This window comes from Oncorhynchus clarkii, chromosome 7 (assembly GCF_045791955.1).
Source record: "Oncorhynchus clarkii lewisi isolate Uvic-CL-2024 chromosome 7, UVic_Ocla_1.0, whole genome shotgun sequence".
NCBI classification, from domain to species: Eukaryota; Metazoa; Chordata; class Actinopteri; order Salmoniformes; family Salmonidae; genus Oncorhynchus; species Oncorhynchus clarkii.
In genome coordinates this window covers 10,236,068-10,259,164 of record NC_092153.1, presented here as the reverse complement: position 1 = coordinate 10,259,164, position 23,097 = coordinate 10,236,068, and the positions used below count along the sequence as shown (strand labels likewise).

The window sequence follows — 23,097 nt, the reverse complement described above, 5'->3', positions numbered from 1 at the left end:
AGTATTGAGATAAACTTTTGTTATTGACCAAATACTTATTTTCCACCATAATTTGCAACTAAATTCATTAAATATCCTACAATGTGATTTTCTGAATTTTTTTCCCTCATTTTGTCGGTCATAGTTGAAGTGCACCTATGATGAAAATTACAGGCCTCTCTCATCTTTTTAAGTGGGAGAACTTGCACAATTGGTAGCTGACTAAATACTTTTTTGCCCCACTGTATATCTCTCTGGTCACCCCCAAAACCAATTCTTCCTTTGGCCGCCTCTCCTTCCAGTTCTCTGCTGCCAATGACTGAGCGAACTACAAAAATCTCTGAAACTGGAAACTTATCTCCCTCACTAGCTTTAAGCACCAGCTGTCAGAGCAGCTCACAGATTACTGCACCTGTACATAGCCCATCTATAATTTAGCCCAAACAACTACCTCTTCCCTATTTATTTATTTGTTTTGCTCCTTTGCACTCCATTATTTGTATTTCTACTTTGCACATTCTTCCACTGCAAATCAACCATTCCAGTGTTTTACTTGCTATATTGTATTTACTTCGCCACCATGTCATTTTTTTGCCTTTACCTCCCTTATCTCACCTCACTTGCTCACATTGTATATAGACTTTTTTTCTACTGTATTATTGACTGTATGTTTGTTTTACTCCATGTGGAACTCTGTGTTGTTGTATATGTCGAACTGCTTTGCTTTATCTTGGCCAGGTCGCAATTGTAAATGAGAACTTGTTCTCAACTTGCCTACCTGGTTAAATAAAGGTGAAATAAATAAATAAACATGGTTCTTTTGTCCAACACGTCATTGTGTTTTCATCTAAACATGGCAGTTAACAATTATCGCTCATAAGGAAGACTTTCACTCAGTCACTTAATGGAGTTTCTTTATTGTCATTACAAAGTAGATTTGATGTTAGCCCATTTAAAGTTAAACTATCTGTAAATTAAAACAAAAATTCAAACTGCTTTAACATGGTTCTCTATAAAACACGTCTCCAGACTACCTGTTGACTATCTGGACCGGTCTATTGGAAGGACCTTGATCTCAGTCCTGATCTCCAGGCCCTAAACCAATGCATTAGTAGTTGTAGGCTGGAAGGTGTAAGATGAGTTAAGCAGTATGGATGTCCTTGGTTCATTCTATGGAACCCTTGAACCCCGTAAAGCCCATCCATAGTGAACCAGTCGACCTATGGCCTTACCTTAACAGCACAACTTAGACCTTCAAACCGGCTACTGCATTTGACTATACGGCTTTAACTGAAATAAGACAGAATTAAAGCCAACATAATTATATAGTATTAGAATAACAACATGGAAGAATTGATAAACACTAGTTTTTATACTGTAGTAGTGGGGCCATTTTCTGACAGTGGCTAAATCAATGGGGTAGAGATTTGGATGGGGCGAATAGGAAAAGGGTAGCCCAACTCATTTGGGAGGTGTGGGGGGGTGACCGTTACCCTTCCAGCAGCAGTAGGGGTGGAGGAGGGCTCTGTCCTATCTAAGAGGGCTCTGTCTGGGGCCCACATGCTGTGAGAGGCTACACCAAAGACTCCAATTATCCAAAAACGACCTACTTAACCCAATTAAGTACATATGGTTAAGCACATATCCTATCAGACTTAGTGTTAAGGACCCAAACTGAAAAACCTATCAACTGTACCCGTGTGAAAAACACACAATAACTTAAAAGGTCATATCTGGGATTCTCGCTCTACAATATTGTGATGGTGACAGAAGAGAGTTCTGTCCAGCCGTTGCTAGGGAGACTTTGGGGGCATCTTTAATCCAGGAATATACCACATTATAAATACATCATTGTAAATACATCATTATAAACATGCCATTAACAAATCAATGTTTACACCGTGAAAACAAACAGAAACTCAAATGGAAACCCTTACTGTGTGGGGAGAATGTTATTTCTGTTTCTTATGACAGAGTGAGTCAGGTCCCTAGACTTTCATACAGCACAAACACAAAGGGGAATTGAGTTCTGCCTGTAAACAGAACAGGGGAGAGGTGCTGTTCTAATCATCATATTACAAGTGGTCATTGTGTAAGCTTACTCAGTGTTCCCCACTGGAACACGGGGTTTTCCTTACAAACTAAGCAGCTACAACATGAGGAGCCAAAACTAAAACACTGCCAACGTGTTGACTTGTCTGTAGTGATAACACTATTGTTTAGCAGCTGCAAACAATCATGTGCATATTGAGTCCTTTATGACTGATGGTCAGAAACAGCAGCCTGACACACTGAACAGGAATAACTGAGTAATATTGACTTTAATATTTATAGTGGTTTTATGTGTGAGTCATAAGGACATTTGAAAAAGAAACCTGTTCTGGGTACATGAGTTACACTTTTGCTCAGCAAACTAGATTTGAGCGCTCACTCATATCCTTGTGTAATAATGTCCATTCCAAATGCTCTCTTCTATAACATAACATAAAAACTAAACATTACATGAACAATTTTATTCCATTGTACGATCCTATTATTTTGTACATGCACATTACATACAAGTGAGAAACAAACATCCTGTGACATTTTATTAAAAAAATAGTATAAATATGACATGTATTGTACATTTAAAAAGTAAAAGTCCTTCACAGTTTAGGGGTATTGTAGTAGTAGTGCATTGCTGATCAGGTACCTTGGCGACCGTGCAGCTCCATCACCAGGCTCCGGATCTCCTCCCTCTTCCTCCACACCTGTTGCCGTGGAAACCAGCGCTCCAAACGCAGGGGGAGGTCAAAGTGCACCACTGGGTTCTGGAGAAAGTCAGTGAGCCAACCAGAGGTTCAGAATAAGGTGTGATGTCATACATGGGACAGGCAGTTATCATTTCAGATCAAGTGTTTTAGACAGTGTAGTGGAGACAGAAAAGTGCCCATGAAATGGACGGTTGATGTCAGCTTGTTGTTAAGCGTGGGAGGTTACAGGGGGAGGCCCGTACCTGCAGAAAGCTCTCCACGTACTGCAGGAGGTAGAGGCCACAGTCGCTGCTGTTGTTCTGTAGAGGGACTGTACAGTGGGAAGCCTTCATACTGTCTACAGTGAAGTCTCTGCGTGTTCCTCTACGCACCTCCCACTCTACATGTAGGTAACTGGAGAGGACAGACGGGAGAGATTGAAACTAGTGTACACACACATATATGAATCACACACACACACAAAACAATGCAAGCGCGACAGACACACACACAGAGAGTACTCACTCCCGCAAGAGCTTATAGATGCTCTCATGGTAAGAGATCTTCAGGGAGTCCATGATGAGAATGCAGGGTCTACAGAGAGAAGACAACCCCGTGATATTACACACACTGTTATAGATGGAGGAAGTACAGCCAATTCATTCACAGTTAATGCACTCACTTCTTAATGATGGTCTCCCTCTGACAACCATCTTGGGTACACGCCTTCAAAATTGGGATAATGTCATTTAGAATGTTGCACACATGCTCAAAACATCTGATATTTTTAGACATTTTTTATTGATTTACAAAAAAGAGGGTGATATTTACTGGTGGGTTGTGGGGCTTCAATGTAGGTTTCCCACTGGCTCCCCCTGAAGTACGTACACGCACACACACCCTTTTTAAATCAGCAGCAAATGTTTAGTTCCTTTGATTTTGTTCTGTGGTGTTATGGCCAAATGTGCATGCTCTGTTTCTCAGTGTTTCTTGGCTGGGTATGGAGGACACGCTAGACCTGAACTACAGCCACCAGGCCAACCAAATAATTCCATCTGCAGTTGGGATTCAATTACACACACGCATGAACATGCACACATAACACACATCACATCCAGGTATAAGTAGAACACCCCCTAACCGTCAGTTTTTTTTAGAGAGACCTCATTTTCAGAGGTCTTCAGTTGTTTTCAACATAAGCCCTAACATAGGGTTTTAAAGGGTAGTTAGGGACTGACATCGCAGCCTAAAAAGCCCCCTAGCTACCTTCCAACAATATTAAGGAAAAATAAAAACGATCTAACCCAACGTTAATTTGATCATTAAAGTTAAACAAAGCGTGTGAACACAACCTGGGTTGATTAGAAACACTATTACAGGACCCTGGTGAGAGAAGTGAGATTCTGCCAAGGTAAATATCACAAACACACAATGCATCGGCGCTGTCCAACGCACCTGCTCCGTTCTGCAGTTTGGGGTTGCTGGCTTCTGGAGAAGGCCCAGTTGAAGCCTGGGGCTGGCATTTCCTCTTCCCCCCGCTAGCCTCCACTCCAGCTAGGCCAGACCACTCTTCATGCTGGGCCTGCTCCAGGCCAGGGAAACAGATCACCACAAGGTACCAGTGGGCTCTGGGGAATCAGAAAAGAGAATCAGACACAATCAGACATGTGCAATGTATCATGTATGTGGCTATATGAGAAGTGTTCAATGTGTATGATAAGGGTGTTGCTGTTGTCCTGTAGAGGGACTGTACAGTGGGAAGCATTATGTACAGTAGCCCGTACAGTGTCTATTTTGTATACAGCAGTACTGTGTGTCTAAGACAATCTGGGACATTACAGTTCATGGTATCCTATCTGTGGGAGAAAGCATGGGGATACAGAGATCTGTGTTACCGCATCTACATTCTCATCTACACATATAGATTTGATCATGGAAATACAGAGCAACGGGCAGCATGTGTTGTTTCAATGTGTAACGAGAGAAACCAGTCAGTCTAGTGGAGTAAATGGCATTCACAAGACAGTATATATAGGGAACTGTTGTGTCCCCTGTCCTAGCCTGGCTGTGTCCCCTGTCCTAGCCTGGCTGTGGCCCCTGTCCTAGCCTGGCTGTGGCCCCTGTCCTAGCCTGGCTGTGGCCCCTGTCCTAGCCTGGCTGTGGCCCCTGTCCTAGCCTGGCTGTGGCCCCTGTCCTAGCCTGGCTGTGGCCCCTGTCCTAGCCTGGCTGTGTCCCCTGTCCTAGCCCGTCTGTGTCCCCTGTCCTAGCCTGGCTGTGGCCCCTGTCCTAGCCTGGCTGTGGCCCCTGTCCTAGCCTGGCTGTGGCCCCTGTCCTAGCCTGGCTGTGGCCCCTTTTTTTATGTTTTACCTTTATCTAGGCAAGTCAGTTAAGAACAAATTCTTATTTTCAATGACGGCCTAGGATTTGATTTGTACCTTGTCAGCTCGGGGGTTTGAAAATAAGTAGTCCAACGCTCTAACCACTAGGCTACCCTGCCGCCCCTGTCCTAGCCTGGCTGTGGCCCCTGTCCTAGCCTGGCTGTGATTCTCCTATATTCTCTTGTATAGGAACATACTGGAACATACCGTGTCAGAATATAAATCTGTATCTGGAGCGTAGCCCATTTTCCAGCTACACGTCAGTCACGTTGTCACTGATGCTTTTTTATTGAAAACCCATTAAGATATGTAAAATAGGTCTGCAGTTGTATATAATAATATATGCCATTTAGCAGACACTGATATCCAAAGTGACTTAGTGTCATGCCTGCAGACATTGTCCCTATGGGTGGAATTGAACCTACAGCACTTGGCATTGCAAGAGTCACGCTCCACGGACTGAGCCAGGGTTCTAAATCATTGTGCCGGGAACAGAAGACCGTGTTGACAAAGGTACAGTATGTAGACTAAAACCCTTCTACTGTGGTCCTAAAGTGAAGTGGGGAGTCGAGGGAACAGGGCAGTGCAGCACTCCATCCAGACCGTCATCATCCCACAGCCATATGAATGAAGGTACGCACATCCGGCCCCGTCTCTGTCAGGCGTGACAGAGGCTGTTTCAACACCAGCGCAGCCTTGAGACTAGTACACACCCACAGACAGACAGACAGAGACTACAGCTCAGGCCACATCCATTCATCTCCACTATGCTGGAGCCCTGCCCTGCCTGGACACTGCCTCCGCTCCAGTTTAATGTCCCTGTTTTCATGTCTCCTTGTAAGAGCCATGACAGCTACAGGGAAGGATGAAGAAAAGAGCACTGTCTTCCCCAATCAATGGAGTGTGGTGTCATGTCGTGACATGTAGTGTACAGCAGAGTAGTATAGTGTAGTATAGAGTAGTGTACAGTAGAGCAGTGTAGAGTAGTGTAGAGTAATGTAGTGTACAGCATAGTGTTGAGTAGTGTAAAGTAGCATAGTATAGGGCAGTGTAGTATAGTGTAGGGTAAAGCAGTGTAGGGCAGTGCAGTGTAGGGCAGGGTAAGGCAGTGTAGTGCAGGGTAAGACAGTGTAGTATAGTGTAGGGTAAAGCAGTGTAGGGCAGTGCAGTGTAGGGCAGGGTAGTGCAGGGTAAGGCAGTGTAGTATAGTGTAGGGTAAAGCAGTGTAGGGCAGTGCAGTGTAGGGCAGGGTAAGGCAGTGTAGTGCAGGGTAAGGCAGTGTAGTATAGTGTAGGGTAGAGTATTCTGTAGAATAGAAGTATTCTGTCGTTCTTAGTCCAAGTCTTGGCTCTACCCTCTCTGTGTGTGTGTGTGTGTGTGTGTGTGTGTGTGTGTGTGTGTGTGTGTGTGTGTGTGTGTGTGTGTGTGTGAGAGAGAGAGTGTGTGTGAGTGCATGCGTGTCTATGATTCTCACTCACTTGTGATTGACCGGCACAAACAGGTAGTCCTTGTTGAAGATGTCAACATGGCGGGTCCACGTCCTCACCCTCTGGTGTCTCCTGTCCCTGGCCCTGAGAGGAAGGAGAGGGGACACACTTCACAGCAATGCATACTACTCCTTCCATCACAATCCAGGAAGAATATCTCTTAACAATACTCTTAACAAGAGGAAAATGCTCCTTAACTTCTGTCAATACCATCATTAACATTGTTAGCATGTGACTAAGCCACCAGCCTACGTAGAGCACGCCGCCAGGAGCCTAAAGCCAAACATGAGCCCCCCGCGGGGCGCCATGTGACGCGCGGCTGAGCCGCCCACTAAGCCGTTAAAAGACGCTGAGTGCTGATCTCCTTACGGGATGGCAGCCTCCTCCTCCAGGGACGTGTCCCGGCGGGTCAGCTGCTTGTAGAAGAAGCTGCTGAAGACATGACATCTCTCTGCCAGGGGCCCCGGGGCCCGCTCCAGGAGAAGATACCTGAGGGGACAGGAAGATGCTGAGGATTTGCTGGACTGTCACATGCTGTGTGGCTGAGCTAAACTAAGGGGACATGGCTGATTTCCATATATGTTAAATGAAGCTAATGTTAGGGTTTGGTTATGATAATGGTCAGTTTTAGGTTTTGGCTGGTCAGCCTGTCAAAGGGCTGCTGGTCAGAAAAGTCCCCTTAGTCCTGCTTCATTGTACTTAGTTGTGGTTTGAACCAATCAGCATTCAGGATTAGATCCACCCGTTGTATGATCACAGGTTACACGTCTGCCAGGTGGCTAAGATGTTCACATGACAGGAGAAAAACATTGGTCCACAGGCAGATCACTAGAACTCACTTAAGGTAGAAGTCGATGATGACATCATTGAGGAACTGGCCGCTGTCCAGACAGTCTAGGTCCTCTGTTGTCACGGTGATTCCTCCTTTGGAAGGGAGTGGTGGGTACTGGATCAACCTGATGATGAAGAGATCCAATAGTTAATGTGTAAACAACAACAACTAATACTAACAGGTAGTATATTCTACATTGAAAATCATCCATAACAATAAACTGGTGAGCAGCAAGATATACTGCCCTCACCTGGTGGGCAGCAAGATATACTGCCCTCACCTGGTGAGCAGCAAGATATACTGCCCTCGTCTGGTGGGCAGCAAGATATACTGCCCTCACCTGGTGGGCAGCAAGATATACTGCCCTCACCTGGTGGGCAGCAAGATATACTGCCCTCACCTGGTGGGCAGCAAGATATACTGCCCTCGTCTGGTGGGCAGCAAGATATACTGCCCTCGTCTGGTGGGCAGCAAGATATACTGCCCTCACCTGGTGAGCAGCAAGATATACTGCCCTCACCTGGTGGGCAGCAAGATATACTGCCCTCGTCTGGTGGGCAGCAAGATATACTGCCCTCGTCTGGTGGGCAGCAAGATATACTGCCCTCACCTGGTGGGCAGCAAGATATACTGCCCTCACCTGGTGGGCAGCAGGCCCTTGAGTCTGGAGTAAGGCTCTCTGCTTCTGTGGTTCCCTCTGGTCCGACTGGGGCTCCCCTGATCGGAACAAGAACAGAACAGAAAAACATTACAGAATCACCCGCCAGAAGTCATCACCCCAGTCAAACACCTCAGACTCTACAGATTCATCTGACTGCATGGGGGATTGTCCTCCAATGTATTTTGGACAAGGGGAACAGGTGATCAAATTCAACGTTTTGGTGAGTGATGAGAATGAGGGGGATCGAGATGATAAAGTCAAGGTCTGCTCTGATGATGAACAGCAGAGAGGAAGAGGATGACGCCACTCACTGTGTGTGTGTTGGCCAGACATGCTGCAGACCTGCCAACCCTGTCCAACTTGTTAGAGTACCAATCGTGCACGGCAAATTGGAGATTCAACTCGCAGAATTTGGGTTTTCTTTCACCCCCATGCACGCTGTGTGTGAGTCTGATCGCAATTATAGAATTGTACCAAATCAAGTCTATAAAAGGTTGGAATACTTTCTTTCTTCACAGCATTACATTTACACATATGGTAAAAGTCATCTAATTAGAAAGAACACACAAAGGGCCTTTATTCTTGGAGTGTTTTAATTTTATTAAACGTAAAAGTAATAGCAAGTTATTTGTTTAGGTACAAAATGTATAAATGTCCTATCAACGATAAAACATTTGTATCTATAACGTTTTTCTTAGCACATGCGCCCAAGTTTAGTCGCTATAGTATAGGAACGCTTGTCACCTCTCAAACTGGGCCAATCACTAGGGCCAGCTCACAAGTAGTGGCTTTTTAGACACGGTTCCTAATCAACACTAAAAACAAAATCATTTTGAAAACATAAAAACAAAAACAAATGATCGCATCGACACAGACCGCAAACGGGCTACACAAAGCTTAAGTAGGCTACCGCCAAGAGAATCTGAACGCTGTTCTCTAGAAGAGGCCGCTTGCCTATTCTATTTATTTGCAGCGCATTCATCATTTCAGATTTTCGAAATGTATAACATCTCAAATCTAGTGCAAAGGCATTTTAGAAGCATTGCCTCTATAGCTAATACCGGACACTCATTCATTCTTCATCGCGCAGTCTTCTAAACTCCCGACTCCATTTAATGACAAGACGTTAATATTGATTTTTTATTATACTTTTGTAATGTTTTTTGTGACGTGGATCATAATTACATTTACATTCTATCAGGTTGCGTGATCCTCGCAATGTTACGTGGAAAATACAACTAATGGGACGCAGTATTAAATGTATATCACAATCGCACAAATGCGACCAGTTATTTTTCGTATTTGCATTTAATTTATTTCACTAGTAAATGTGTGTGAACTGCTGGCACTTTAGAGCCCACTGAATGTCCATCTTATGTTCAGCTAACGTTAGCTTGAAACAATTCGTGTTTACCTTTCCACGACACACGGAGTTGAAAAGGGATTTGTCCAAGTGTTTACCTACAGCTGACAGTCGGCAAACTCAGCATCACAACAAATAGGAGGGGCAGACACGGGGTAGCTGCGTCGAATCATCTCCATGTCCGTTGACACAAACTCTGTACATGTCTGTGTGTTGCAGTTCGAGAATCGGGATGTTAGATTTAGTCATTGGACCATTTTTATAAAAATGTTTTTTGATTTTGTAATAAAAAAAAAAAAATCAGGCCCTATTCATTTATTCGTACTTTTAACTCAGATCTTGTACCTGCATACACGGACAGAGAATTGATAGTTGGTGGCAAAATGCGTGCATGTTGCTGCTTCCACAGATGAGTTCAAGGGAAAGAGCTCATAAAGACCCCAAAGAGGTGGCCTACTTTGGTCTATGCCAGCTGGCCCCAAAAACTCTGACGTTCCTGGGCCCTCCCTGGACACACACACACCACCCATGCCGTACTCATCATCCCCACCACACACACACCTTCGCCCACCCAGATCCCTTCTTACTGCCTGTGTAATTCCTCCATCCTTCTAGGACCTGTGAGGGAGTAGAGACCAAGCTCACTTCTGCTGCTGTTTGGGTGTGATCCCAACCCCACCTAACTCCAACAAGCCATCTCCACCCCTCAGTCTCCCAATCTCTACAGCTCCATCCCTCAATCTCCCAATCCCTCCAATTTCCCCATCTCTCCCCTCACTGGACACTGCCACTTCATCAAAACTGAGTCAGGGGCCACTCACAAGGTGTGTGTGTGTGTGTGTGCGTGCGTGCGTGTGTGTGTGTGTGCGTGCTGACAGGGCCACTTCTTCTAGCTGGCGCTGCTAACTGGCCTTCATAGAACCTGCTGTTATATTGAGCACCCAGACCTCACAGTGGATTGAATAACACAGACATTATTATAACAGGTTTATCAATTTATACCTCTGAGGCTGAGCCTGCATCTTAAGGCAGAGGGATGGAGAGTTGGGGGGGGACAGGGGACGAAAGAGCACAGAGGTATATACACACTGTCAAGCATATAGACACACAGACAGACACAGTTCTGAGCTCCTGAGTGACTATACTGACCTTTGCTGTCCCCAGGCCGGGGTCTGCCAGCAGGCTCTGCCCCAGCAGGGTGAGGAGGTGGGCGTCCTGGGGACAGCTGTGTATCAGTGCCAGGCCGTCTGCCCAGGAAAGGGGGCTCTTCAGGTCGTAGGAGCGGCCCTGACGGAAGGCCTCTACATCCAGCATGGAGGCTAGCAGAGCAGCCTGCAGATCACCCAGCTGTTCTCTTAGGACCAGGAGGAGGAATGGACAGGCCTGACCTATATATCCACAATAGGAAAGAACACACACATTAACACACGGACAGATGCACACACAGAGACACACACTGTTCCACACGTTGGCAGGTGATGACTTTTTCCTCTAGAAAGTGTGGTTGAGTCATGGCGGTGTGCTGCGTTGTAATACTCAGTAACTGGCCCACATTAAGGACAACGTACCACTTCTACACTTCCTTGTCTTTCTTTAGGTTTTGGAGGCAGAATCTTGAGAAGTTTGTTTTCCTGTTGACCGTCGCAGCTTGATTGAACCTTTAACTCAATTAATCCACCTCTGGATCGGATGGAACACCAGTCCCAATTTATCCATCTCTGGATCAGACGGAACACCAGTCCCAATTTATCCACCTCTGGATCGGACGGAACACCAGTCCCAATTTATCCACCTCTGGATCGGACGGAACACCAGTCCCAATTTATCCACCTCTGGATCAGACGGAACACCAGTCCCAATTTATCCACCTCTGGATCGGACGGAACACCAGTCCCAATTTATCCACCTCTGGATCGGACGGAACACCAGTCCCAATTTATCCACCTCTGGATCGGACGGAACACCAGTCCCAATTTATCCACCTCTGGATCGGACGGAACACCAGTCCCAATTTATCCACCTCTGGATCGGACGGAACACCAGTCCCAATTTATCCACCTCTGGATCGGACGGAACACCAGTCCCAATTTATCCACCTCTGGATCGGACGGAACACCAGTCCCAATTTATCCACCTCTGGATCGGACGGAACACCAGTCCCAATTAATCCACCTCTGGATCGGACGGAACACCAGTCCCAATTAATCCACCTCTGGATCGGACGGAACACCAGTCCCAATTTATCCACCTCTGGATCGGACGGAACACCAGTCCCAATTAATCCACCTCTGGATCGGACGGAACACCAGTCCCAATTAATCCACCTCTGGATCGGACGGAACACCAGTCCCAATTAATCCACCTCTGGATCGGACGGAACACCAGTCCCAATTAATCCACCTCTGGATCGGACGGAACACCAGTCCCAATTTATCCCGCCTCTGGATCGGATGGAACACCAGTCCCAATTAATCCACCTCTGGATCGGACAGAACACCAGTCCCAATTTATCCCGCCTCATGCATCAAATTCTCTGCATCTGGTGAAAATATGTTGACCCACTATTCATATTACTATAGATGTATTTATCCTCCATTTAACCAGGGAAGTCACATTGAGATTGACATCTCTTTTTCAAGGCTGCTCTTTTAAAGATAACATGGACTCTCGAGTCTCAACTAACATTGTAATTAATTTCTCTGTCTTAATTCTCCCAGTTGATAGAGTAGTCTTACCAGGCAGTGTAACGGGGTGGAGGGCTGAGAGCTCTGTCTGTACCAGGTTGGCCTGGGCCTCAGACACCCAGAGGAAGAGCAGGGAGGGGGCCGCTCGGCCGGGACAACCCTGGAAGAGACTCCCGTCTTGGGCTAGACCCCCGTCCCACACCGCGTACCCTCTGAGCTGGGATGCCACCAGGCTCACTGACACCCCCCCCTCCTCCTCGGATGACACCCTGGAATCTGTTGGAGAAAAGGGGGGGGGGGGGGGTGTAATAATTCTGTTTTGATCATACTGGATATCTGATGACAGGGAAGTCTTTTTTGTTGGATTATTTCTATCATTTATTTAAAGGTCTTCTACAGTATTTTGGAGAAGGCAGAAAGACTGTCTAATACACTGACTATCGGGGGTTAAGAATCCAAGACCCTGGAGTTACTAGCACCATGCTCTCACTAACTGACCACCTCCTGCTCAACATAAGCGTCTTAGGACACTAGTAAGATCCACAGATGCACCCAGAGTCAAGTGGGGTGAAAAAGTGTGCAGACCAGTATGGCCTACCGTCGCCAAACGTAAATAGAACCCTAAGCTGAGCTTCTTAACCCTAACCCAGTCCAGAGAAAAACATGTACGTGTGTAGAGGTGTGTGTGTGTTCAGGTGCAAGTGTGTGTATGGGGGCACGTGTGTGTGACCCTCACAGGGTCACAGACAGTTGACCAGGGTCGTTACATGCTCACCTACAGTAAACAACAGGGTAAGCCATGGGACAATAACAAGAGTAACCGTAATGAGATTTATATAAAGGATTAAAGATGGGTTATCTAAGAGAAAGTCAGGCTGGAATTAAATCATTACACATAATTAATATTACAAACTGGGTGGGTCGAGACCTGAATGCTGATTGGCTGACAGTCGTGGCATATTTCACCATATACCACGGGTATAACAAAACATTTATTTTTACAGCTCTAATTACATTGGAACCAGTATATAATAGCAATAAGGCACCTCAGGGGTTTGTGGTATATGGCCAATATACCACGGCTAAGGGCTGTATACAGGCACTCCGCGTTGTGTCGTGTTTAAGAACAGCACTTAGCCGGGGTATACAGTTGTTTTGGCCATATACCACACCCCCTCGGGCCTTATTGCTTAAATATAGAATAGGCTGATCTGATCCTTCTACATGTATATAATACCTGTAAATCGTTAACTACAGTTGTTTTGCATCGTACTGGCCACCTACCTTTCCTTCCTGGACAATGGATTTCAGCACTACACAAGTGTGTTTGCCAGTCTGACTTCACTAGCCTGGTTCCAGATCTGATAGTGCTCTTGCCAACTCATTTGCTTATTGTCAAGCCAAACATGTTTAGCATGACAATGAGGGCCAAGGAGTTGGCACGATGGCACAAACAGACTGCCACTCATCTGCCCGCTGCCCTCCTCATCTGAATACCTTGACCTAAGTCTCATGAGGCCGCAGTCTATGACGGCAGCAGGAAGAGGGTGGCTCAGGGAGGCTATGGAGCCCATCTGATCCCCCTGGGGAGGGGAAGGACCCTGCATGTGTTGCAGTAAAGACTAAAACACACAGTGACTTCACCCTCTGAGGCTTTTTGAGAGCTTTTTATCATCTTTCCCCATCTGATCATTAGACTAGGTCATACTCCACCACACATACACACAGCTGCAATGTCAAGCTGTCAGTGATTACCTTTCAGCGGTAGAGTGATGCCATCATCTGTTACCTACAAAAAGACGAGGGAGATGAAATATATTAGCAGGAGGAAAATACTGACATGTTGTCATTACGGTATGTAATAAGAGGGAGGATGAATAAAATAGCTGATTAGAGAAGAGGTAAAGGAGGAGAAGAGATTGAAGACAGGTGGAGGGATATTATAAAGCATCCTGTTGGGTTTATATACTAAGGAGGGTAGACTGACCCCTGACCCTGATGCTCAGTCTTGACCAACCTTTAGAACCTTATTCCCCTAGACCCGTATTCCCCTAGCCCAGACCAGATGCACTTGTGTAGATCTGAAAGGATTGAATAGGTAGTCACATTGGACATGTTTAGCATGGTTGCTATGGAAACAATACCAATCATAACAGAATAATACTTTTCTGTTTAAAATGGTTGTCAATAAAAAAGACCTCGTTCAACCACAGAAGGAACGTTTCCAGACATGACAAAAGCAGCTAAATCAATAAATTAGGCAATGGGGACTTCCCTGTTGTTTTGCTGACCTCACAGTGGAAAACAACAACAGTTTGACACAGTAATCTATTGACCACAAGGCAACTGCTCCGGACTCACTACCACGGTTTAATTCACCGCGGGACTCTGTCATTAGCACCACGCTATTTCTTAATTGCTTGTTCAAGGATTTTATGGCCCTTGAATAGACTTGATGGGAGTTTGGAGAACACCTGGTGAGTTATGGTCTTGAGTTGCTTATCATGTTATTGTCCCAGTAAGAGACTGGCATGTGGGTTTTTGAGACTGCCAGTGAAGGTTGTGTTCCAAGTGTTCAAAGTAGCGACACATATTTGATCTTCTATTTTATTACAGCTCTCTCCATCCGTCCCATCAGTGTAATATGTAAGCCCTATTTTGTGAGGACTGGCCCATTAAGACGTTGGACAACACATGTCCTTTATTAAAATATAAACCAGGAACAAAAACTAGTGATGGGCCAATCACATTAAGGGGAATGCTATCTGGAAGAGAGCATGGGAAGAAAGAAAGAAGCTGGGCAAATATTGATGTGAAATCAGGACAGTGGGGAAAGAACCTGGTTGTTTCTGTCTTACATTCATAAAGGCTTCAACTGAGACACAAATTTGGAACGCACAGGTATTATGCTCAGCTAATTTTGAATGTGGAGCACAAGCACGCGCCTATGTGTACACAAAGATAGAGTGACCTACACACACACACCACTAGCCAAAGTGTCTTACCACCAGGTTTCCATTGGCCTGCGCTCGGACCACCCCAGCGTGCAGTGTAGAGAAGGACAGTTCCATGATAGGAGGCAGTGGCTGTGTGCTGCCAGGTTGGTGCTCCGATATGCTCTGTGACCCCGTGATCTTCTCTCCAGCCTGTCAATCACAACACAGAGGCACCGGCACACATTGAAATAATTCACAGCATTGCAGAAAACACCTCATATCCACCTCAACTGCTTAAATTGATTTCTTCCCAGGCATGAAACAAAGGCCCTCTTGGAAACAAATGCTTTAAATCGACCAAGATTTCCTAGAATGTTTTCAATTGGTGATGTCTTGTCTTTTAGGTGCAACAAGTTACAGTGGATGGAGTTTAAGGTGGAGGCCCTTCAGCTAGGTCCCTCCAGCTACAGTAAAAGAAGAGACACTGCACTGAGCAACACAGAAATCCTAGAACAGAGATGGGAAGCTCTATTCGAGATGCTCAACAACAGGGGTTACATCTATTCCTCTACAGCGTCCGAAACACAATAACAAACATGTTGGATCTTAACCAGAGTTACCAGCTTCTTCTAAAACATCCAATGGGGAGCCTTTCTACTACTAATTATCTCACAGCACCAGACTGGTTTCTTTTATTACTTACACATTCCCAATCCCCACTGTCTGCTAGCTAGCTAAACCTCTACATGTGTTACAGACAGGCAGTTAGCTGACAAGAGCTGGCAAACCTCACCTCAGTCGTGATACAGGCTACAATGTTGTCTTCTCCAAGTCTGACCTCTCAATCCAAGTCTGACATAGCTGGCTTCTCTGAGCACTGTCCTCTCTGAGTACTGCATATAAACATGTCCATCTTGATTTGTTTGCTTGATTTGATGCTCTCTGACTGTCAAATGCTCTAATATTATTCAAAACCAGACAATATGTTATTTGTCCAGGCAACCATGGAATTAGAACCATATCATTAGAATTCTACTCACTTAAAGTGAATAGGCCTATGCCATGTGATGACGTACCATGATCATTAGAGACACATGCCCCCCCCCCCCATCCCTCCTACCTGTTTGGGTACATGTTCCTCTGGGGTGGGTTGGCCTTGCCTGGGGCTCTGTTGTGGGGTCTTCAGCCTGGGGCACTCTTCTTCATCATCTATGTCCTCCTCATCCTCACTGGAAAGCACAACTGACACACAGAGACACTCGACTTAGTATGGTGATTATACACTGTCGTTAAACAAACAAGGGGAACTGATAATATTACAGGCCAGTGGTCTGTTGGAGCAGCTGGGTGTAAAAACATTGGGCTTAAATGATAAGCGGAAGATAGTTACACCCAGAAAATACTAGCCTTCCTTTCAAAATGAGGGAAGAGAGAGGAGAGAGAGACACACCAGTCTGTAGGTGAGGGGATTGTACTGTATATAGTAAGGTGCCTACACACACTGAGGCCGGTCCATGCCAAGGCTGGGGTTGGTGGGCCCAGGGTAATAGGCTTGCCAGGGAGTCATCTGGAGTGTGACGCTCAGCGCTGAGCTAGCCAGAACTGGAGCAACTTGTCCTGCTGTACCACCCATAACTGTTGTATATCTATGGTGCCACCTACTGGGACTGGCACCTTGAAGTGACACTGACACCGTTAGTTAGTGTGTCAATGGGGTGGCTTCACAAAGGAGCTGCTGGCACACTGACTGTGCCTGGAGTTGAGAGCAGGAGCTCCTTTCCATGCTCTACCACCGACTGAGACTGTCACTTTCAAGTCAGTGTGTTAATGAGTGTGTCAGTTGCTGGCACACTAACAGTCAGTGAAGGACTTAAGAGGATTGGAGTGGTATCTATTTGTATTCAAAATGACTACTTTGATGAATGATTAGCTAATACACTGTAGGGAGGATGAGCGATTTTTAAAGCCCCCAAGCAGTCTTGGTAATTGTATTTTTAAATCACTGTATGTCTTATAAATCACTGTCTGTTTATTTAATGAAATTAACTCCAACATATATATTTTTTAATAATTTACACTGAGTATACCAAACATCAGGAACTGAGTGCATTTCCCTGAGCCTCCTTTCACCCTTCAAACACTCAGTCTGATCGTGTGGGAGTTAAAAAGCAAATGTGGAGATATTTACATAGAAAGCCCTGATTGGCTGATAGGATGGTCTAGAGTCCATCCCCTTACCCAGATGAACAGTCATTGGTCTATTATAATCAGATCACATTGTGATGTCATGCTGTGGGCCAAAAGTTCCATCCCATCAGAACAAGCTGAAATTCAAGGCATTGTTTTCTAACATCTCTTACACAAAAAGGGCATTATCATAATTATCATAATTTCAGTGATATTAAGACAGTGTGAAAATAGCATAATCTTTTTTTAAGAATAATCACGTTTTTAAATGCACCTCCCCTTTTAATATATCACATTGATTATGATGAAGTACGCAATATTAGCCTACATCCTGTTGTTCACCAATACCTTTGGCATAAATACAGATTAGCCTACATTGTACAGGTCCTGACATAGGATCACTGACCTAGCTGGAGATGGTTGTTAGCTGCTCACACAAAGTCAATGGGTTCATTTAAAGGGGGACTAGAAGCTCCTAGTAGCAGCGGAAGGACCCAGAGTTAGAGGGGGAAGTGGAGGGGGGAAGGGGATTGGGACAGTGTGGGTCAAGTGCCAGTAGACAGACACAGGACTAATGGGCTTTATAGGGAGCTTTGGCTAGCCACAGTAATCTGGGTGACTACTTGTCTCCCCCCCCCCCCTCCTCCACATAACCCTGGTGTTGCAGCGCCTGCCTGCCTGCCTGCCTGCCTGCCTGCCTGCCTGCCTCTTCTCTCTCTCCCTGCCTGCCTCCTCTCTCTCTCTCTCTCTCTCTCCCTGCCTGCCTCCTCTCTCTCTCTCTCTCTGCCTGCCTCCTCTCTCTCTCTCTCTCTCTCTCTGCCTGCCTCCTCTCTCTCTCTCTGCCTGCCTCCTCTCTCTCTGCCTGCCTCTCTCTGCCTGCCTCCTCTCTCTCTCTCTCTCTCCCTGCCTGCCTCCTCCTCCTCTCTCTCCCTGCCTGCCTCCTCTCTCTCTCTCTCTCTCTCCCTGCCTGCCGCCTCTCTCTCTCCCTGCCTGCCTCCTCTCTCTCTCCCTGCCTGCCTCCTCTCTCTCTCCCTGCCTGCCTCCTCTCTCTCTCCCTGCCTGCCTCCTCTCTCTCTCCCTGCCTGCCTCCTCTCTCTCCTCCACCATGCAAGGTACATTAACATGGAGGGACAAAGGGGACTGAGAATAACCAAGTCTTCTCTCGTTATCACTATGGTATTTTCCTTGTCAGCACTTTGAGTGCATGTGAAGACAAACACACACACACACACACCTCAAAAAAAGTGAGCCACCCCTCTGCGGTGGAGCCAGGCATTAATCTCTCAGCACCGCTGACAGCTGATGGTTTCCCAGGCCCGCCTCTGGCTACACATCTCTGACCACAAAGAGCTTGTAAAGCTGTAACTAGGACCCATTAGGAGAAGAGAGAACAAATGCAGACCAGATGAGGATCCTCATCGGATGTTGTGTCCTCATCATTCCCCTGGTGATGCCCCAGCCCCATGTTGTCAAAAATATATTTTAATGGCAAATATTGCCTGTACCGAAAATTACAAACCCAAGCTTGAGTTTCCTCTCTCTTCCAACCGCTTCTTGGCTCCCCAGCTCCCCATGTCGTCATCATTATGAAGGCTCCTGTACTCGTTACTACCTAATCACTGTGGATTTGAAGGGCCAAGACTCCGCTAGAAAGAGGAAGCCCATAGGTCTCTGCTAGAACAGGTCCTCGCTAAGGATGCAGCTCACCACAGATCCAATCAGTGGCTATGGGCGTGGCTTAGTTGCATAGAAGTTAAGGTTAGTGTTGGTTATAGGGGTGGAACTTAGGTCCTTCCAGAGGATCCATTCTAATGCCACGGTGGTGGTGCACCATGCCAACAGAGGGAGTTTCCCTGTAAATTGCTTACAGTGTGTCAGAATGTGCTCTGGGTCGTTCGTAAATTCAGAGTGTTTCACTCTCGGGAGCGTTCAGAGTGTTTCACTCTCGGGAGCGTTCAGAGTGTTTCACTCTCGGGAGCGTTCAGAGTGTACACTGGACGCTCTGTCTGAGGAGAAAGGTTGATCCGAGCGTTCTGTAGCTGGCTAGCTACTTCCAGAGATAAATGAGAGAACACCTCACTCTGACCATTTTACTCGCTCCAGCAGAGCTGGTTAGGCTGTTTTCATGTTATCTAGAGCGTTGGTGACTAACTGTGATTCTGGCAACAATTTAGTTGTGTTTTTTTGCCAACGTTTAATGACACCGGTAATATTCAACAGGTGTTGCACATTTGTAAATTCATCCGTTTTTAATCTGCTCTAGCCAGAGTGAATTTACGAACGCACCCTTAGTCTCCCTCGCCTCCAGTCTGGTTTGCATAGCCACAAAGTCAGATTCCACAGCCACATTCTGCCTTGCAAATGACCTCATTACTTTCTTAAAGAGACACTTTGATAAAAGATATTGCTTCTTCTTCTGCAAATGTTGATCAGTACAATAAAATAATATGTTCTAACAGTTGTCAATAAAATAATATGTTCTAACAGTTGTCAATAAAATAATATTTTCTAACAGTTGCTAATAAAATAAGTCCTAAATGGAAAGGATTGCTTATCATCTGTAGCCCCATAATATCAGCTACAACAAGCTCAATGCACACAATCCTGTTGAATATTATGCATTCACCTGTATTGTGAATAGACCTAGGCTACATCTTGATTCACCCGGTTTATCAATGCAGATTTACCATTCAAATAAATTACCATTATGTTGTGTGGTACTTAGATTAGTAAAAACTAAGTCCAACTGATTGCAAAACTGTAGCTGAGTTTATCTGTCTGGATCAAGTGCCATTCTGGGAATTTGTCTAATACGCCTTCTTTCTGTTGTTGTCGTGATACTAGCCAGTCTGTTATGTAATGGCCCTGAACCCCACTAAGACATACAGCTGAAACCACTTCCTCACCTGTTCATCCATTGGTGTCGGATGATATTCTATACTGACGCCACTGGGTGAGGAGGGCCTTTTGCTTCGTTTATAATGTTGCTTCAGCGTAACAACACTCATATTACAGAGTAGTATGTGACGTCATACCGCCAGTCTATGCGTGATGTGGTATGTTCTGATCAATATGCTATGAAGGGTTCAACAGTGGGTCAACTTACTAGGTTCTGTGGAAGTGGGCTTGGGCCTCCTCAGCCTGAGATGGAGGGAGAGACACTTGGTTGGAGGCCTCCTCTCTCCGTCTGTGAGGTTAGCCCGGAGGGGAGGCCTGCTCTCTCTGTCTGTGAGGTTAGCCCGTAGGGGAGGCCTGGTCTCTCTGTCTGTGAGGTTAGCCCGGAGGGGAGGCCTGCTCTCTCTGTCTGTGAGGTTAGCCCGTAGGGGAGGCCTGCTAAAGGAAAACCGTTTCTCCTGTGTGGCCTGGGTCACTGAAGCCACAGCGGAGAGGGGGTGTCTCGGGGACCCTGTGGATGCACCTCTGGCCCATGACATCAAGGGGCGGTCGGGAGGGTCGTCACTATCTGGGCTCTGGCTTCGGTGGCCTGCGGGGACAAGGACACTTCCCCTGGGGCCCGTCCCTGGTGAACCACTAGTCTTCTTGATCTGGTTCTGCAGTGATCCTGAACTTCCCTTCCCCTCCTTCTGAAAGCATACCAGGTAGGACTATTAGTCACAGGGGTTAACCTAACAGAAAATCCCCTAGAAATTATTACAATCAACTAGAAAAATTAAAATAAATCCTAAACGAAAACGTATGAGCCTGCAAATGCACCTACACTAACCAGTTAGTTATCATATAGTTCGCTACAGTTTGTTTTCAACGGCCACACTTTACAAGACTCTATACTATAGACTCTATACTATTCTATAGACCAAGCCACCCTGGGGTGTTATCCTGTTGCAAGATATGGAGCTACCAGCTCAGCTGAATCAGGACTATCTGTATAGGGTGGAAGTTAAGCAACTTGGCTGTTCACTGTTGTCATTTCACTGTGAGGAATAGACCTAGCAACACTGCGTTAGCCAACACTAACATTGCCTGAAAAAGCTAGCCAACGCTCATCCTAGCTAGCGAACAAGTATGGTTACGACCAATAACTATGTACCAGACTAGTAAGTATAAGCAATTGTTTTCCACTAGACATATATTTATGTGAATCCTGAGGCCAGTCAACTGTATGTGTCCCAAACGGCATCCTATTAACTATAGTGCACTATCTAGGGAAGAGGGTCCCACTTGAGACACAGCTATAGTCCTACCTCTGTGTTTTGTGGAGGAGATCCATTCATCCCAGAGTCACGTCTCCTCCATGTTGAGTCTCCCGGGGAGACAGAGAGCCTGTCGTCCGTCTTTGAGGAACTGTCCACCTCTCTTTCTGGAGATGGTTCTGATGCAGAATCCTGCTCCGACTCCACTGGGCTGCATCTCTCTCCTGAGGGAATAATAAAATATATGCCGTTTAGCAGACACTTTTATCCAAAGTGACTTGAGAAACGTTTTCGTATGGGTGGCCTCAGCGGGAACCGAAACAACGAAACACAACAGTTCCATTTTGACCCTTGTTGAAGAGACAGTAGCCTGCTTGCCTACATGTATGACATGACAGCGATAGCCACAGGAGTTGGCTAAAGCACACAGCTAAATGTTGTGTCTCCTGAACGAGAAAGAGTTAAAAGAAAAGCAGTCTAAAGGCAAGAGATTGTTTACTGCAGGCATTTTTAACAAGGCCATAAAGTTAAGCATTTGTTTATCCAACCAGGAAAATGGTCAGGCTTGCCAACGCAATATAGAAGAAAAGGGAAACGCAGGGGGAGGTTTGGTTAGACACAGCAACACCTGCTAAATGTTAACCCCACTGCTCATGCTTCAAGAGGGCCACCATTGTTCCTGTTCCCAAGAAAGCTAAGGTAACTGAGCTAAACGACTATCGCCCTGTAGCAGTCACTTCCGTCATCATGAAGTGCTTTGAGAGACTAGTGAAGGATCAGATCACCTCCACCCTACCTGACACCCTAGACCCACTCCAATTTGCTTACAGCCCCAACAGGTCCACAGACGACGCAATCGCAATCACACTGCCCTAACCCATCTGGACAAGAGGGATACCTATGTAAGAATGCTGTTCATTGACTACAGCTCAGCATTTAACACCATAGTACCCTCCAAACTCGTCATTGAGCTTGAGACCCTGGGTCTCGACCCGGCCCTGTGCAAATGGGTCCTGGACTTTCTGACGGGCCGCCCCCAGGTGGTGAGGGTAGGAAACAACATCTCCACTCCGCTGATCCTCAACACTGGGGCCACACAAGGGTGCGTTCTTAGCCCTCTCCTGTACTCCCTGTTCACCCATCACTGCGTGGCCATGCACGCCTCCAACTCAATCATCAAGTTTGCAGACGACACACCAGTGGCAGGCTTGATTACCAACAACGACGAGACGGCCTACAGGGAGCAGGTGAGGGCCCTCGGAGTGTGGTGTCAGGAAAATAACCTCACACTCAACAAAACAAAGGAGATGATCGTGGACTTTAGGAAACAGCAGAGAGAGCACCCCCCTATCCACATCAACAGGACAGTAGTGGAGAAGGTGGAAAGTTTTTAAGTTCCTCGGCGTACACATCACGGACAAACTGAAATGGTCCACCCACTCAGACAGTGTGCCTCTTCAACCGCAGGAGGCTGAAGAAATTTGGCTTGTCACCAAAAACACTCAAACTTTTACAGATGCATAATCGAGAGCATCCTGTCAGGCTGTATCACCGCCTGGTACGGCAACTGCTCCGCCCACAACCGTAAGGCTCTCCAGAGGGTAGTGAGGTCTGCACAATGAATCACCGGGGGCAAACTACCTGCCCTCCAGGACAACAACCACCCGAGCCACTGCCTGTTCACCCCGCTATCATCCAGAAAGCGAG

General features: G+C 46.2%; 1 protein-coding gene across 1 annotated transcript in view; it reads right to left on the bottom strand.

The window, feature by feature from the left end:
- Window positions 1-879: 879 nt before the first annotated feature.
- Window positions 880-23,097, bottom strand: part of LOC139412859 (sentrin-specific protease 7-like) — a 29,386-nt gene continuing 7,168 nt past the window's right edge. The window contains exons 6-22 of the mRNA XM_071159607.1: window positions 21,442-21,614; window positions 20,346-20,823; window positions 16,173-16,294; window positions 15,122-15,262; window positions 13,872-13,905; window positions 12,168-12,392; window positions 10,582-10,820; window positions 8,049-8,125; window positions 7,416-7,532; window positions 6,946-7,065; window positions 6,568-6,660; window positions 4,167-4,339; window positions 3,543-3,586; window positions 3,394-3,437; window positions 3,237-3,305; window positions 2,975-3,125; window positions 880-2,789 (exon numbers count right to left, since the gene is read on the bottom strand). Of these exons, the coding sequence (XP_071015708.1) occupies window positions 2,664-2,789; window positions 2,975-3,125; window positions 3,237-3,305; window positions 3,394-3,437; window positions 3,543-3,586; window positions 4,167-4,339; window positions 6,568-6,660; window positions 6,946-7,065; window positions 7,416-7,532; window positions 8,049-8,125; window positions 10,582-10,820; window positions 12,168-12,392; window positions 13,872-13,905; window positions 15,122-15,262; window positions 16,173-16,294; window positions 20,346-20,823; window positions 21,442-21,614 (2,426 nt within the window). The 3' untranslated portion in view covers window positions 880-2,663. The remainder of the gene's footprint in view (window positions 2,790-2,974; window positions 3,126-3,236; window positions 3,306-3,393; window positions 3,438-3,542; window positions 3,587-4,166; window positions 4,340-6,567; window positions 6,661-6,945; window positions 7,066-7,415; window positions 7,533-8,048; window positions 8,126-10,581; window positions 10,821-12,167; window positions 12,393-13,871; window positions 13,906-15,121; window positions 15,263-16,172; window positions 16,295-20,345; window positions 20,824-21,441; window positions 21,615-23,097) is intronic.